General features: G+C 35.9%; 1 protein-coding gene across 14 annotated transcripts in view; it reads left to right on the forward strand.

The window, feature by feature from the left end:
* KIAA0586 overlaps positions 1-15288 on the forward strand; it is a 166143-nt gene that overhangs the window by 32726 nt on the left and 118129 nt on the right. For all 14 annotated transcript variants that reach the window (XM_059890879.1, XM_010809415.4, XM_024998070.2 and 11 more), the window contains 6 exons: positions 338-532; positions 3272-3459; positions 5223-5333; positions 6951-7031; positions 13270-13463; positions 14813-14931. In XM_059890879.1, coding sequence (XP_059746862.1) covers positions 338-532; positions 3272-3459; positions 5223-5333; positions 6951-7031; positions 13270-13463; positions 14813-14931 — 888 coding nt within the window. The remainder of the gene's footprint in view (positions 1-337; positions 533-3271; positions 3460-5222; positions 5334-6950; positions 7032-13269; positions 13464-14812; positions 14932-15288) is intronic.

The following is a 15288-nucleotide window of genomic DNA, read 5'->3' on the forward strand; positions in this document are numbered from 1 at the left end:
TGAAAAACCACAACCTGCAGGCTACATGCCTGTTTTTATACATAAACTCTGTTGGAACGTAGGGACACATTCATTTATGTATTTGTCTATGAGTGCTTTCATGCTACAATAGCAGAATTGAGATGTTGCCACTGAGACCACATGGGCCAGGAGGCTAAAATATATCCTATCTGGCCACTTAAGAAAAAGTTTGTCACTCCTTGATATATATGTTACTTGTATTTTGGGGTCTTGTAACCTTGTTACATAGAGTGAGATCTTTCTGTGAAGAAGAGTTGCTATATTTGTAGATGTTCAAACAATATTTTTAAATATCTGCCATTGATGATTATTATAGGCACTAAAGTAAAGTCTATAAGAACACAAACAGATTTTTCTGCCACGAAACCTACAAAGGTGGATTCTAAGTTGCAACATTCTATTACTACACTGTCTCCTGGTGATCAGCAGTATTTGTTCAGCCCAAGCCGGGAAATGCCTACTTTTTCAGGTACACTGGAAGGTCATCTGATTCCTATGGCAGTACTTTTAGGTAAGACCCAACAAAATATATGGCATAAATTTTAAAATTCTATTCGGCAATAACATAAGTTACAAAATGGTACTGACACAGTAGTCATGTACTTTTCCTTTATGTGTTGCTTATATTTGTGAATAGGGCTTCGGGGTATGTTTTACTTTGTCTAGTAGCAGTGTCTGAAATGATGCTATATTTTCACTCACAGGAAACATTCTTACAGTATTTTATAGTATATCGCTGTAGATGAAATTAAAATAATGTTTAGACATGTCATGAAAGTAGTGAAAGTTGCTCAGTTGTGTCCAACTCTTTGTGACCCCATGGTCTATACAGTCCATGGAATTCTCCAGGCCAGAATACTGTTGGAGTGGGTAGCCGCTCCCTTCTCCAGGGGACTCTTCCCAACCCAGGGATCAAACCCAGGTCTCCCACATTGCAGGCAGATTCTTTATCAGCTCAGCCACCAGGGAAGCCCAAGAATACTGGAGTGGGTAGCCTATCCCTTCTCCAGCAGATCTTCCTGACCCAGAAATGGAACTGGGGTCTCCTGCATTGCAGGAGAGCTACCAGGGAAGCTAGACATGTCATAAACATTCATAATAATTAAAGAATTTAAGGATTTTGATTGGTTTAATATCATCGTATCTTAGGAGAAATACATTGAATTACCTTTTATGTACTTTTGGATTAAGCTATGATAAATAAAAAGTATGTAGCTGTGTGTTTTAAGCTAAGAGTTTGTTATTAACTTATTTGAGTTCTCTCTGACCCATCATTGTAAAAGTTGAATAAATAATTTTTGATATCACCCTAGCTCTTCAAACGGAGAAGGCAATGGCAATCCACTCCAGTACTCTTGCCTGGAAAATCCCATGGATGGAGGAGCCTGGTGGGCTGCAGTCCATGGGGTCACTAAGAGTCGGACACTACTGAGTGACTTCACTTTCACTTTTCACTTTCATGCATTGGAGAAGGAAATGGCAACCCACTCCAGTGTTCTTGCCTGGAGAATCCCAGGGACGGGGGAGCCTGGTGGGCTGCCATCTATGGGGTTGCAGAGTCAGACACAACTGAAGCAACTTAGCAGCAGCAGCTCTTCAAATCTAGTTAGCTATTTTTTCTTTTAATGTCATTGAAATGCTTAATTTTGATGAATTATTGTGAATATTTATATATATAATATGAATATTTTTCACCATTAGAGAATTTTTTATTTTTGATATTATGGGTTAATGACATATCAACTTGGTAGCAGTCTGTTCAACCATGTCTTCTACTAAAATAATAAGCAATACTTATAAAGTCCTTACTGTGTACCAGGTATAGATCTAAGTACTTTATATAAATTAGCTTATTTAATCTAACCTATAAAACACATGGTAATGTACCAGTTTTTATAAATGAAGGAACTGGGGCACAGAAGAGTTTACAGATTTCTCAGAGGCCACATAGTTAGTGTGGAGTAGATAGATTAGTTAGATTCAGACCCAGGCCATGTGATTTTTAGAGTCTGTGCTTTTAGTGAGAGCACTGCTCCCTCTTTACTTTGAAATATAGGAAACAAATGGAAATTTTGAAGTGAAAGGTAACAAAAATTTTGATTGGCTATGATAGTTACCAAATAGTAGGCCTACATGATATGTACTGGTAGTCAGGCACTAGCATTTTGTTGTTGGTTTTATTTCTGTCCATTTTTGCTCTATGAAAATTTGAGAATAAAAATAATGCAACATAATGCAGTATATTTCAGTCTTGCCTTCGCCTCTTACAAACTATTATGACCTTCAGCAAATTATGTTTCTAAACATCTATTGTCCTCAACTGTAAAGTGTGGATAATATTAACACTTCATCAGATCAGATCAGATCAGTTGCTCAGTCATGTCCGACTCTTTGTGACCCCATGAATCTCAGCACGCCAGGCCCCCCTGTCCATCACCAACTCCCGGAGTTCACTCAGACTCATGTCCATTGAGTCAGTGATGCCATCCAGCCATCTCATCCTCTGTCGTCCCCTTCTCCTCCTGCCCCCAATCTCTCCCAGCATCAGAGTCTTTTCCAATGAGTCAACTCTTCGCATGAGGTGGCCAAAGTACTGGAATTTCAGCTTTAGCATCATTCCTTCCAAAGAAATCCCAGGGCTGATCTCCTTCAGAATGGACTGGTTGGATCTCTTTGCAGTCCAAGGGACTCTCAAGAGTCTTCTCCAACACCACAGTTCAAAAGCATCAATTCTTCGGTGCTCAGCCTTCTTCACAGTCCAACTCTCACATCCATACATGACCACTGGAAAAACCATAGCCTTGACTAGACGAACCTTTGTTGGCAAAGTAATGTCTCTGCTTTTGAATATGCTATCTAGGTTGGTCATAACTTTCCTTCCAAAGAGTAAGCATCTTTTAATTTCATGGCTGCAGTCACCATCTGCAGTGATTTTGGAGCCCAGAAAAATAAAGTCTGACACTGTTTCCACTGTTCCCCATCTATTTCCCATGAAGTGGTAATTTAGATGGTGAATGTGAAGTGTTTAGTACATATGAATGCCTAGTAAATGTTGGTCACTGGGGAAAGGCTGACATGGTGAGGATCATGACAATAGTGATGACAGAGGGAAAGATGATTGCAGAGGGAAAGGAAAGGTCGTGCTTTCCTTTCATATGAGAATTTAACCATAAAGATCTAGGTAATTTATTAGAATTTTCTCTTTATTTCTGAAAAATGGTTGACTCCTTTTCTCCCCTGCATTTTTTAGGACAAACCCAAAGTAATAGTGATTCCATGCCACCTGCTGGGGTAATTGTAAATAAGCCACACCCTGTAACAGTGACAACTTCAATTCCACCATCATCTCGAAAAATAGAACCTGGAGTAAAGAAACCTAACATAGCAGTTGTAGAAATGAAGTCAGAAAAAAGGGATCCTCCTCAGCTTTCTGTACAGGTATGCAGTGTGTATGACCAGAAAAGTTTAAGAAATAAAACTGTTGGCATAACTTCAATGCTTAAAATCTGTTGTATTGCTTCATGAAGACTTTGCTTTCCTGATGGATCTTTCATTCTTTAAAACTATGATATTTATGTGATATCACTATCCTTGTTCTGCATGGTTTAAGCTACCTTTTTTAAGCCAGTGACTCATATCCTGGTGACTTCATGATATTTCAAAGGGAATAATTGAACAGTATGTTATAATTAATTTTTAAAAAGGCTTAATGTGTTTATATAATTAAACTTTAACCTTTACACAAACATATATGAGGACTTGAATTAATGGGGAGAGAACTTGTATGTGAATTTTAAATATTCAGGTTGTCAATTCTTCCTAAGTTAATGTATGATTTAAGTGAAATTGTATTTTAAAAATAAAAGCCATTAATTTTTTTTTTTAACTTGAACTTTAGGATCATTTTGATATTTGAAAGAACAAAGAGTTTAGTGTTTTGATACTGGTCCCATTTAAGAAATATTCTTAGTTTTTAAAAAGAATGTAGTGTGTAATAGATACTTCATTAGTCAATGGGAAATAGGATTCTCTTAAAAGAAATGACGTATGTTATAATTGGTTAGCAGTGCGGAAATGGATCAGTTTTAGACTCTAAATTTTTACTGTATGTAGCAAATGAGTTCCAAATAGGCAATAGGCTAAAGTATAGCTACAAAATATAAGAACAAGAATTAGAAGATAAGTGCATGCGGTCCTTATCAAAACTGAAGCTAAGTCTGGATATGAGAGGAGGAAACTTAGATATGATCGAAAACAGACTTGATTCTATAAAATTTAAAACTTATATATGTAAAAAACTTCTAAATAAAAAGGGAAGTGACATACAGTGAGCACATATGAAAGGAATATGATAGGTTTATTTTTAAATATAAAAACCTCCATAAATTAGTAAGAAAACATGAAGAAATTCAAATTCAAAGAATGTAAGACTATAGAATAAAAAGAGTTTATAAGATATCAAATTGAATAATTTAAATCTTGCTAGTTACCATGGTAATGCAAATTAAGATAACAATAATATATCTCCATTTTAAAATTGTTCTTGCCGAAATACTTCTGTTATCTGATTTCAGTGAAAGTTGGGTGACTGATTATGGTTTTGATGATGGAAATAGATCTCTTTTGGATTGCATTTCAGTAGCCATTACCAAGAATCTTAAATAATTATGCTTTTTGGCTCAAGAAGTTACTCTTATGTCTGACTGTATATCATAATGAAATAATTCAAAGTCAGGTAAAACAACCCTTACATATATATGAAATTTTTTGGAGTGATATATTTCTATCTATCAAATAGTGAGTATATAAGGAATATCCTGAACATTTACCAACTGGAAATGATAAAATAATAAAGGCATATGTACAATCATTTAAAATATAATTATGAAGTCTATATGGTAGTATAGTAAGGCATTTATGACCTGATTACAATGGAAAATCTGGAATGAAACAGTTTTAGATTTTAGCTATGCATAGTGGATAATAAAAAGATAAGGGGGATAGTAAAAATGAAGTTGTCTTAAGTAGGATTCTTTGTGTTTCCCTTTTATTTTCCAGTTTTTGTAAAATATGCTTTCATAATTTAAATTTGTTATCCATTGACTTTGCAATAAAAAGTTAAATATGTTATTGATACCTAGATTCACAGATATTTGAGTCAAAGTGATGAACTGAAAGCTGGATGTTGTATTCTGTTTTAGGTACTACCCAATGTAGACATTGACAGCATCTCTGATGGTAGTGCTGAGGTCGGTCTGTCTCCTTCTAGTCCCAAAGAAGCATCTTCTCCTCCTCTGAGAACCTGGATACAGGTATTACTTAGGAATGTATCATATATCTTTGAATAATCTGATTATAGACTTTAACTGATATTCTGTGCAAAGTCTTCCATTATAATATATTTTAATTATTTAGGTTTTAAGGAAAAGATTCAAAACAAATTTGAAATTGCTTATGAACTTGGAAAAAAGAGTTTGATTAAGACCTTTACATTTATCAACATTTTGAAAGTGATCATCCTTAGTGTAACTTTTTGGCAACTTAAGCTGTAAGACTCATACGTGAGGAAATAATTTCTGTCTCTTTGGAGAAGAATCTTGATTTAAATGGGAATTATATTAGTTTTCCTGAATGTGAATTTTATAATGACAATTAGAATTCATGTTTTGGGATGTTGCTTTGTCATCAAACTATTGACATGATGCAAAAATGTGCATTTCTCTCTAGTAATATTTATTTGCTGCTTGTGATTGAATGACAGAATTAGGACTAGCACTGTAACTTTTCCTTGGGTTTCATCTGTTCTAAGCAAATTTAGTTATTAAGCATATAGGTTTTTTTTTTTTTTTTTTCTAGCGTGAAGGTCTTTATTTGTCCCATTGTTGAACATTGTTTTTGAGGAAAGAGTCGTCCGGGGTCGGGGTCGGGGTCGGGGTCATGGTCACAAATGGGGTTTCTCCTGGCACACCCAAGGAGTGGTGACAGGGATGAGGAAGATGGCGAGTTATTTCACGGGGCGGGGGGTCGCGCCGCCTGACGTTGGCCTGCGGTCCCTCTCGGATGGGAGTGCATTCCGCTGCCCCGTGGGTGGGGTTGTCAAGAATCCTTCCCTTTCCCCTCCCCCAACCCCCCCTCGCCCCCGTCGTACCTCGCCCAGGGACGTCCTCGAGAGGTGACTGAGCGGAGAAACTGCGTCCTAGGATGGGCCCCGTCTGGCAACGAGTCCCTGCTGGTCTCTCTCGGAGTTTCTAGGCTGCGGCCGGCTCTCTGGACAGCGGGTTGGTTGTCGGGCCTGAGCATATCGTTTTAAGGAGAGGAGGAACATCAATTTTTCACAATCAAAAATAGTGAAAATAGAATGACCCCGAATGCCATTTGTGCCTAATTTAATTTTTCATCAGTATTTTTTTTAACTAGAAGTTTATGAAAACATATATAATTTCAAATAATAACTTTTTAGACTATTAGTCATTGTGCTCCTAAGGAATTGTCTATTGTGGTTTTTGATAACTAGGTTATATATTGTGAGGCCTGGAGGCTAAATTTGTAAAATAATTGTTTTCTTTATTTTCTTATAAATTATTTGATTCTTTATCTTTTTGTGAGTTTGTGTATGTGTAAACTTATATATCCATGTAAACATTTTTCTTTAGGAGAAAAATCGCAATAATTAACTTGAGCAGTTGACTTAAGTTGCTTTGTTGATGGAGTCCTTGATAGAAAAACTGATACCTAATTTTTTATAGCTGTTGAAATGATAACTTAATGACTTGAAGACTAGCTTGGATTTCATTTACTAATTACATCGTTTCTGAGCAGGATATCAACATAAAAAATAGAAGCATGTAATTATAAGCTTATGCTGTGGGTGGTATTACAGTAAATTAGGTATAATTTGCAACAAAAACTTTCTGAAAATGCTTTCTTAGGCTCCAGAATTTACGAAGGCAGATGAAGAAGAGATGAAGTTTCCAGGAATGAACTTTGATGAAGTAATTGATATTGTACAGGTAACAAAGCTTAGCAATCCTGTCAATTTATTTTTCTAGTATTTTTTCATGTGACTTGATTATCTTATTTTTTTTTAAACTTAATTTTTTTTTTTTTGCTGCACCATGCAACATATGAACTGCCAGGGGATTCCCCTGAGACTTTTTTTTTTTAAGAGCAGTTTTGGATCACAGCAAAATGAGAGAGATGTACAAAAATTATCTGTATGTTCCCTACATCCACACATGCATAGCCTCCCCCATTATCAATATATCCTAACAATTTTAATTTGTTAAAGTTGGTGTATCTACACTGACACATCATATTCAAAGTATGTAGGTGACCTTATGTTGTACATTCTATGGATTTGGAAAAATGTATTCATTGTTATACTGTTATACAGAGTATTTTCTCTGCCCCCAGGTCCTCTGTGTTCTATTTATCCTTCCCCTTACCCACCCCTGTCCCTAGCATCCATTGATACTCTTACTGTCTTTATACTTTTGTTTTTTCCAGAATGTCATATCCTTGGAATCATATAGTATGCAGCTTTCTCAGATTGGCTTCTTTCTCTCAGTAATATTTACTTAAGTTTCCTCCATATCTTTTCATGGCTTGAAAACTCATTTCTTTTTAGCACTAAGTAATATTCCATTGTCTAAATGGATCACAGTTTAGCCATTCACTTACTAAAGGACATTTTGATTGTTTACAAGTTTTGTCAATTATGAATAAAGCTGCCATAAGTATCTGTGACGTAAGTTTTTAACTCCTTTGGGTAGTTATCGAGGAGCACAATTGCTGGCTTATATGGTAAAAGTATCTTTCCATTTGTGAGAAACCACTAAACTGTCTTGTCATCCTTGCTGTACCATTTTGCATTCTCATCGACAATGAATGATAGTTCCTGCTTTTTCATATCCTTGCCAGCATATGGTATTGTCTGTATTCCAGATTTTGTCTATTCTAACAGGTATGTAATGATATATTATTGTGTTTTAATTTGCATTTCCCTGATGGCATATGATGTGGAGCATCTTTTCAAATGCTTGTTTGCCATCTATACATCTTCAATGAGCTGTCCGAAGGTCTTTGGCCCAATTTAAAGTTTGGGTTGTTCTCTTATTATTGAGTTTTAAGAGTTTTTTGGTATATTTTGGTTAACAGTCTTTATCAGATGTGTCTTTTGCAAATATTTTCTCCTAGTCTGTAGCTTATTTTCTAATTTTCTTGACATTCTTTTCAACAGAGCAAAAATGTTTAATTTGAATGAAGTCCAGCTTATCAGTTAGTTTTTTCATGGGTTGTCCCTTTGGTCTTATATCTAAAAAGTCACCTGATGTAAAGAGCTGACTCATTTGAAAAGACCCTGATGCTGGGAAAGATTGAAGGCAGGAGGAGAAGGGGACGACAGAGGATGAGATGGTTGGATGGCATCACCAACTCAATGGACATGAGTTTGGGTAAACTCTGGGAGTTGGTGGTGGACAGGGAGGCCTGGCGTGCTGTGGTTCATGGGGTCGCAAAGAGTCGGACACGACTGAGCGACTGAACTGAACTGAACTAAAAAGTCATTGCCATACCCACAGTCAACTAGGTTATCTCTAGTTTTATAGTTTTGCATTTTAATTTTAGGCCTATAATCCATTCTGAGTTAATTTTTGTGAAGGGTGTAAGCTCAGTGTCTAAATTTATTTTTTTGCCTGTGAATGTCCAGTTGTTCCAGCGCCATTTGTTGAAATGACTGTCTTTGCTCCATTGTATTGACTTCACTTCTTTGCCATAAAATAGTTGACTGTATTTATGTGGATCTATTTCTGGGTCCTTTGTTCTGTTCCATTGATTTGTCTGCTCTTTTGCCAGATAAAACAACTGCCTTGATTATTGTTGCTTTATAGTAAGTCTTGAAGTTAGGTGTTGTCAGTCCTCCAACTTTATTCTTCACCTTCAATATCATATTAGCTATTCAGGGTCTTCTGCTTCTCCATATAACTCTTAGAGTAAGTTTGTTGACATCTCCAAAATAACTTGTTGAGATTTTTCTTGGAATTACATTGACTCTGTAGATCAATTTGGGAAGAACTGACATCTTAATGTTATTTAGTCTTCCTCTCTATGAACATGAAATATTTCTCCACTTAGTTTTTTATTTCATTCATTTAAATTATATAGTTTTCCTCATAGATCTTAAGGGGCTTCCCTGGTGGCTCAGAGGTTAAAGCGTCTGCCTCCAATGTGGGAGACCTGGGTTCAATCCCTGGGTTGGGAAGATCCCCTGGAGAAGGAAATGGTAACCCACTCCAGTATTCTTGCCTGGAGAATCCCATGGACAGAGAAGCCTGGCAGGCTACAGTTCACAGGGTCGTAAAGAGTTGGTCACAACTGAGCGAGTTCACTTCATAGATCTTGTACATGTTTTGTAGGTTTTATACCTAAGTATTTCATTTTAAGGGAGCATGCTAATGTAAATGGTATTGCATTTTTAATGTCAAATTCTACTTGTTCATTGTTGTTATATAGGAAAGTGATAGACTTGTATATGTTAACCTTGATTCCTACAACCTTACCATAATTGCTATTTAAAAACAGGAGTCTTTTTGTTGTTTCTTTTTAGATTTTCTACATATATAATCATGTCATCTGCAAATAAAGGTAGTTTTATTTCTTCCCAATCTGTATACCTTTACTTTACTTTTCTTGTCAGATTACATTAGCAGGGACTTCTTAGTGCAGTGTTGAAAAGGAGTGGTGAGAGGTGATGACGTTCTTGCCTTTTTTATGATGGTTGAGTATCTTTTGACCATCAGTATTATGTTATAGTGCTTTGAGAAGCTTCCTTTTACTTTGCAGTTGAATATCTTTAAAAATTATAAGGTTGTTTTTCTATAGTACAGTGTTTATGCTTTGTTGCTCAGTCGTGTCCGACTCTTTGAGACCCTCATGAACTGAAGCCCACCAGGCTCCTCTCCATGGAATTTTCCCGGCTAGAATACTGGAGTGGGTTGCCATTTCCTCTTCCAGGGAATCTTCCTGACCCAGGGATTGAAGCTGCATCTCTGTGTCTCCTGCATTGCAGGCAGATTCTCTACCCGCTGAGCCATCAGGAAAGCTTTATCACCTAGCTGCCTCCATGGAACTTGATTGTTAGTTGTTTCCCGCCTGCGTCTCATCTCTCTTGCTTCCTACTTCCTTTTTCTTTTTTATTCCCTTTGGTTTCCTTCTCTCCAGTCTGTTCCTTCTTCTGTTACATTTGTCTGTTTTAATTTCTAGATTATTGACAAAGTTACTGCTTAGTTCATATTGAGGAAAAAAGTTGGGAGGGGTCTGAGATCCAAGAGAAGAGCCCATATAGCAGGAAGAGTTATAGAAATGATAGAAATGGTTAAATACAAAGAGAGAAAAATTAGGAGGAAGTAAAATATTAGATTGGCACAAAACTAATTGTGGTTTTGCATTGTTAAACTTTGCCACTTGATATTGGAATGCATTCTTAAATGTGGTTATGTTATACATCATTTTAATGCACATTTCTTGCTTTATGTTTTTTGTTAATGAATTCTTACTTGCTCTTTATATGTATTTTAGACTATTGAAATGATGTTAGACAAAAAGCAAATTTGAGTGATTTTCTTATTCAAGTTCAAAATTGGTTATGAAGCAGTGGAGACAACTCACAACATCAGCAATGCATTTGGCCCCTGCTAATGAACTCCAGGAGTTGATGATGGACAGGGAGGCCTGGTGTGCTGCAATTCTTGGGGTTGCAAAGAGTCGGACACAACTGAGCGACTGAACTGAACTTAACTGAATGAATGGTAATGAATGTAAAGTGCAATGGAACTGCTAATGAATATAAAGGGCAGTGGTGGTTCAAGAAGTTTTGTAAAAGAGATGAGAGCCTTGAAGAGGAGGAGTGTAGTGGGCAGCCAATGGAAGTTGACAACTAATTGAGAGTAGTCATCAAAGCTGACCCTCTTACAACTACATGAGAAGTTGCCCAAGAACTCAATGTCGACCATTCTATGGTCGTTTGGCATTTGAAGCAAATTGGAAAGGTGAAAAGGCTTGATAAGTGGTTGTTTTGTGAGCTGCCTACAAAGGAAAAAAATTCATCATTTTGAAGTGTTCCCTTCTCTTATTCTATGCAACAGTGAACTGTTTATTGATCAGATTGTGATGTATGACGAAAATTGGATTTTATACCACCAGCAACAACCATCTCAGTGGTTAGACTGAGAAGAAGTTCCAAAGCACTTTGCAAAGCCAAACTTGCACCAAAAAAAGTGTCATGGTCACTGTTGGGTGATCTGCTACTGGTTTGATCCATTATAGCTCTCTGAATCCTGGCAAAACCAGTACGTCTGAGAAGTATCCTCAGCAAATTGATGAGAAGACACCAAAAACTTCAATGCCTGCAACCAGCATTAGTCAACAGAATGGGCCCAGTTCTTCTCCACAACACCTGACCACACATCATACAACCAATGCTTCAAAAATTGAATGAATTGGTCTATGAAGTTTTGCCTCATCTGCCGTATTCACCTGACCTCTCCTCAACCAACAACCACTTCTTCAAGCATCTAGACAACGTTTTGCAGGGAAAATGCTTCTACAACCAGCAGGAGGCAGAAAATGCTTTCCTAGAGTTTTTTGAATATGCTAGAGAAATAAACCAACTTATTGGCAAAAATGTATTGATTATAAGGGTTTCTATTTTGATTAGTAAAGATGTGTTTGAGCCTAATTAGAATGATGTAAAATTCAGGCCCTGAAACCACAATTACTTTTTGTACCAACCTATATAAAGGATGGGAGAAATAGAACATAGAGACTATTTGAATAATGATGTGTCAGTAGACTTTCAAGAAGACATTTGTTCGTGTTTCTTAGACTTTCAGAACTAAGACTAGCTTTGTTTATAATAAAATAAAACCTTATTTTAAATATTAAGAGATATGTAATATATTAGTTACTTGCTCACTGGTATGTTTTCTCTTGTGAGCTCCACATGAATGTCTTGAAGGCAAGAATATTATTTATCTATGTTCCTAATGTGTAGAAGTGACTTTAGACAGCTGTTCAATGTACAAATGAAAGAAACATTATAGAAATAGCAAAGAATTTGGACTTCAAAGAGGAGTGTGTCTACCCTTGCTCTGCCACTTAATAGCTGTGGAATTCATTTTTCAATAGGAGAATATTATTGAGTTACACTTTTTAAAGATCCTTAACTTTTTTTGAGGTACATACTGGATTATTTACAGATAAAATGATATGATATCTGTGATTTACTTCAAAATGATACGTGAAGGGGAAAGTGGATGGGGGAAGTATAGATGACATAGAGCTGGTCATGAGTTGGTAATTTTAAAGTGGGGGAACAGGTAGGTGGGATTCTTGTCATTTATATATAGTGCTATTTTTTTAGCTTTAAATGTGTATCAGATCAGATCAGATCAGTCGCTCAGTTGTGTCCGACTCTTTGCGACCCCATGAATCGCAGCACGCCAGGCCTCCCTGTCCATCACCAACTCCCGGAGTTCACTGAGACTCGCGTCCATCGAGTCAGTGATGCCATCCAGCCATCTCATCCTTTGTCGTCCCCTTCTCCTCCTGCCCCCAATCCCTCCCAGCATCAGTCTTTTCCAATGAGTCAACTCTTCGCGTGAGGTGGCCAAAGTACTGGAGTTTCAGCTTTAGCATCATTCCTTATATTTTTCATAACAGAAAGTTTAAAAATTCCGGAAATAACACTGGATCCTGATGTGATGGCACAATTAATGTGTAAAATAACCTAACTGCATTTTTGCTGTTCAGTTGCTAAGTCATGTACAACTCTTTGAGACCCCATGGGTCTCATAGCACACCAGGTTCCTTTGTCCTACACTATATGTTCCATAAGAGTAACAGCAATATTTGGAAGTATCAGTTTTACTATTATAATAAATTAATAAATATATAGGGGGAAATGTTGGTAATGTTTTATGCAGGAATAACCAAGTTCTCTAGTTTGTTTTTGACTATTTAAAATGAATATTGGGTTTTAAAAGACAAAATAATTGTATAATTAGAGTTTCTTCAATGTACTTTATATGACAAATGTATGTATGATAGTGATACCACCAAATTAGAAAATGATATTTATTAATTTAGAAGTGTTGGTTAATTCAACTATTTACGTTCCCCACCTATACTTGTCATTCAGTAAGTGTTGAACAGTTACTTGAATATAATAGTTCTTTTTTTAATTATTACCAGGAAGAAGAAAAATGTGATGAAATTTCAGAATACTCTGAACCAATTCTGGAGTTTAATAGAAGTGTTAAAGCTGTTTCTACAAAATATAATGGCCCTCCATTTCCGCCAGTTGCTTCTACTTCTCAGCCCACTACTGATATTTTGGATAAAGTAATTCACAGAAAAGAAACATTGGAAAATAGCTTAATTCAGTGGTGAGTTTATAGTGTTGGTGGGCTGAACAGAATTGTAGTAGCAAGTATAGATAGAATGTATTAAGTTTTGGTTGAATATCTTCCTTGTTTCTTTTTGTTTATTAATTTTTTTCTTTGCTGTACTAGTCACTGGACACTATCTGATGTGATGCCGAGGGTTTAACTAACTGTTGGAGGTATTATTTCTGTTCTTGAATATTTGTACATAGGCTGTCTATTATGGCAAAAGAGGCTATTGTTGAGTGACAAAAGAGCATTAAAAATGTTCACGTTCTTTGATCCAGTGGTTAGTTTCCAGAAATTTATCCTAAGGAAATAATTAGTTCTACCAGTAGGCCATAGAATACTTATCATTTGTATTGTAGTGCTAACTGCAAACAAGGCACTGTTTTATTATGTATATATTATGTATATAAACTCATGAACTCTATTTTTATACTTACTTTTACCTGTGAGAAGCCTTAAAGAAGTTATGGAATAAACTATACAATTGACTGTTAATACAGTTAGCAAGATTGGGTTTAAAAGAATATTTAATGATATAGAAAGATATTAATAACATACTGGTGCATAAATGAAGGAGGATACCAGGGATGCAACCATAGTTTAGAAGAGCTCACTCAAAAATGAATGTGCATGGGAAAAATATTGAAAAATAATACCAAATTGTTAATTAACTTTGTTTATTCCTGAATCTGAGATTGTGAGTGAGCTCTTTTTTTTTTTTTTTAGCTTTTATGTTTTCTCTGATTTTTCTACAATGAACATCTGTTACTTGTATAACAATAATAATAATTAAGAAGCCTGTTAGCATCTCTAAAGAAATATACAGAAACAATCTCCCATTGTGTTTCCTTTCCTTTTACTCTCCTACTTTCCCTTCCTAATAATGACCTTGAAAATAAGTTTTTTCCCTTTTTAGGGGAAAACTGCCTGTGTTGCAGTATATATATTTACTCCTTTGAAGAGAGTGTAGCTGATCTTTTCTAGCTTTGATCTTGTTGGGGTTTTATACATGCTTTCAGAGTAGGGAACCCAACATTTTAGGTGCATGATATGCCAGGTAGTCATTGACCTAACCTTATTTTGAATTTATGAGGTCTTTTAAACTTTTCATTAGACTGATCAGAAAGATTTTAATTTGATAAACTATCTTTAACACAGAGATTTGATGTGTTTTGCTAGGAGATATTTTTGAGTTTTTTCTTCTTTTCCAGGTTCAGCTTTCAGGATGACTACTTTCACATGTAAATTTTTGTGTCTGTGGGTACCAGTTATTTTTAAGGGTGATATTTCTAACCATTTATATATTTCAACTAAATTTAGGAATCCTTAACTTTTTCCCTCAGGGTAGAACAAGAAATAATGTCAAGAATGATCTCTGGGCTCCTTCCAATCCAGCAGCAGGCCACAGCTAATGTCAGTGTCTCAGTCAGTGAGGCCAGTGAGCCATTGACTTCTGACATTGGTAGGTAAAGTGGAATCTTTTAGCTTTTTCTGTTATTAAAAGACAAAACCTTCAGGTCATTGCAAATTTATGTATTCTAGAAATCATGTAGTCCTTAGTTGACAAAAGATAAAAGTCCTTTTCTTTTCAGTATGACCTCTCAGTTCTCTGCAGAGGAAGTTATTTCTCCCTTACGTTCTTATTCCATACTGTAGCATTCAGATTATTCTACCAGCCTCTGTCCCCTTCCCCTAAATCTCTCTGTTATTTCCTGTAGCACTTTGTGTATGTGTATCTTTGTTATAGTAACTATCAAATTGTATTATGATTGGTTTGTATATCTGTCTCACTCACTAGGTTTTAAATTACTTATAAATA

Source organism: Bos taurus, chromosome 10, assembly GCF_002263795.3.
Source record: "Bos taurus isolate L1 Dominette 01449 registration number 42190680 breed Hereford chromosome 10, ARS-UCD2.0, whole genome shotgun sequence".
Classification (NCBI taxonomy): Eukaryota; Metazoa; Chordata; class Mammalia; order Artiodactyla; family Bovidae; genus Bos; species Bos taurus.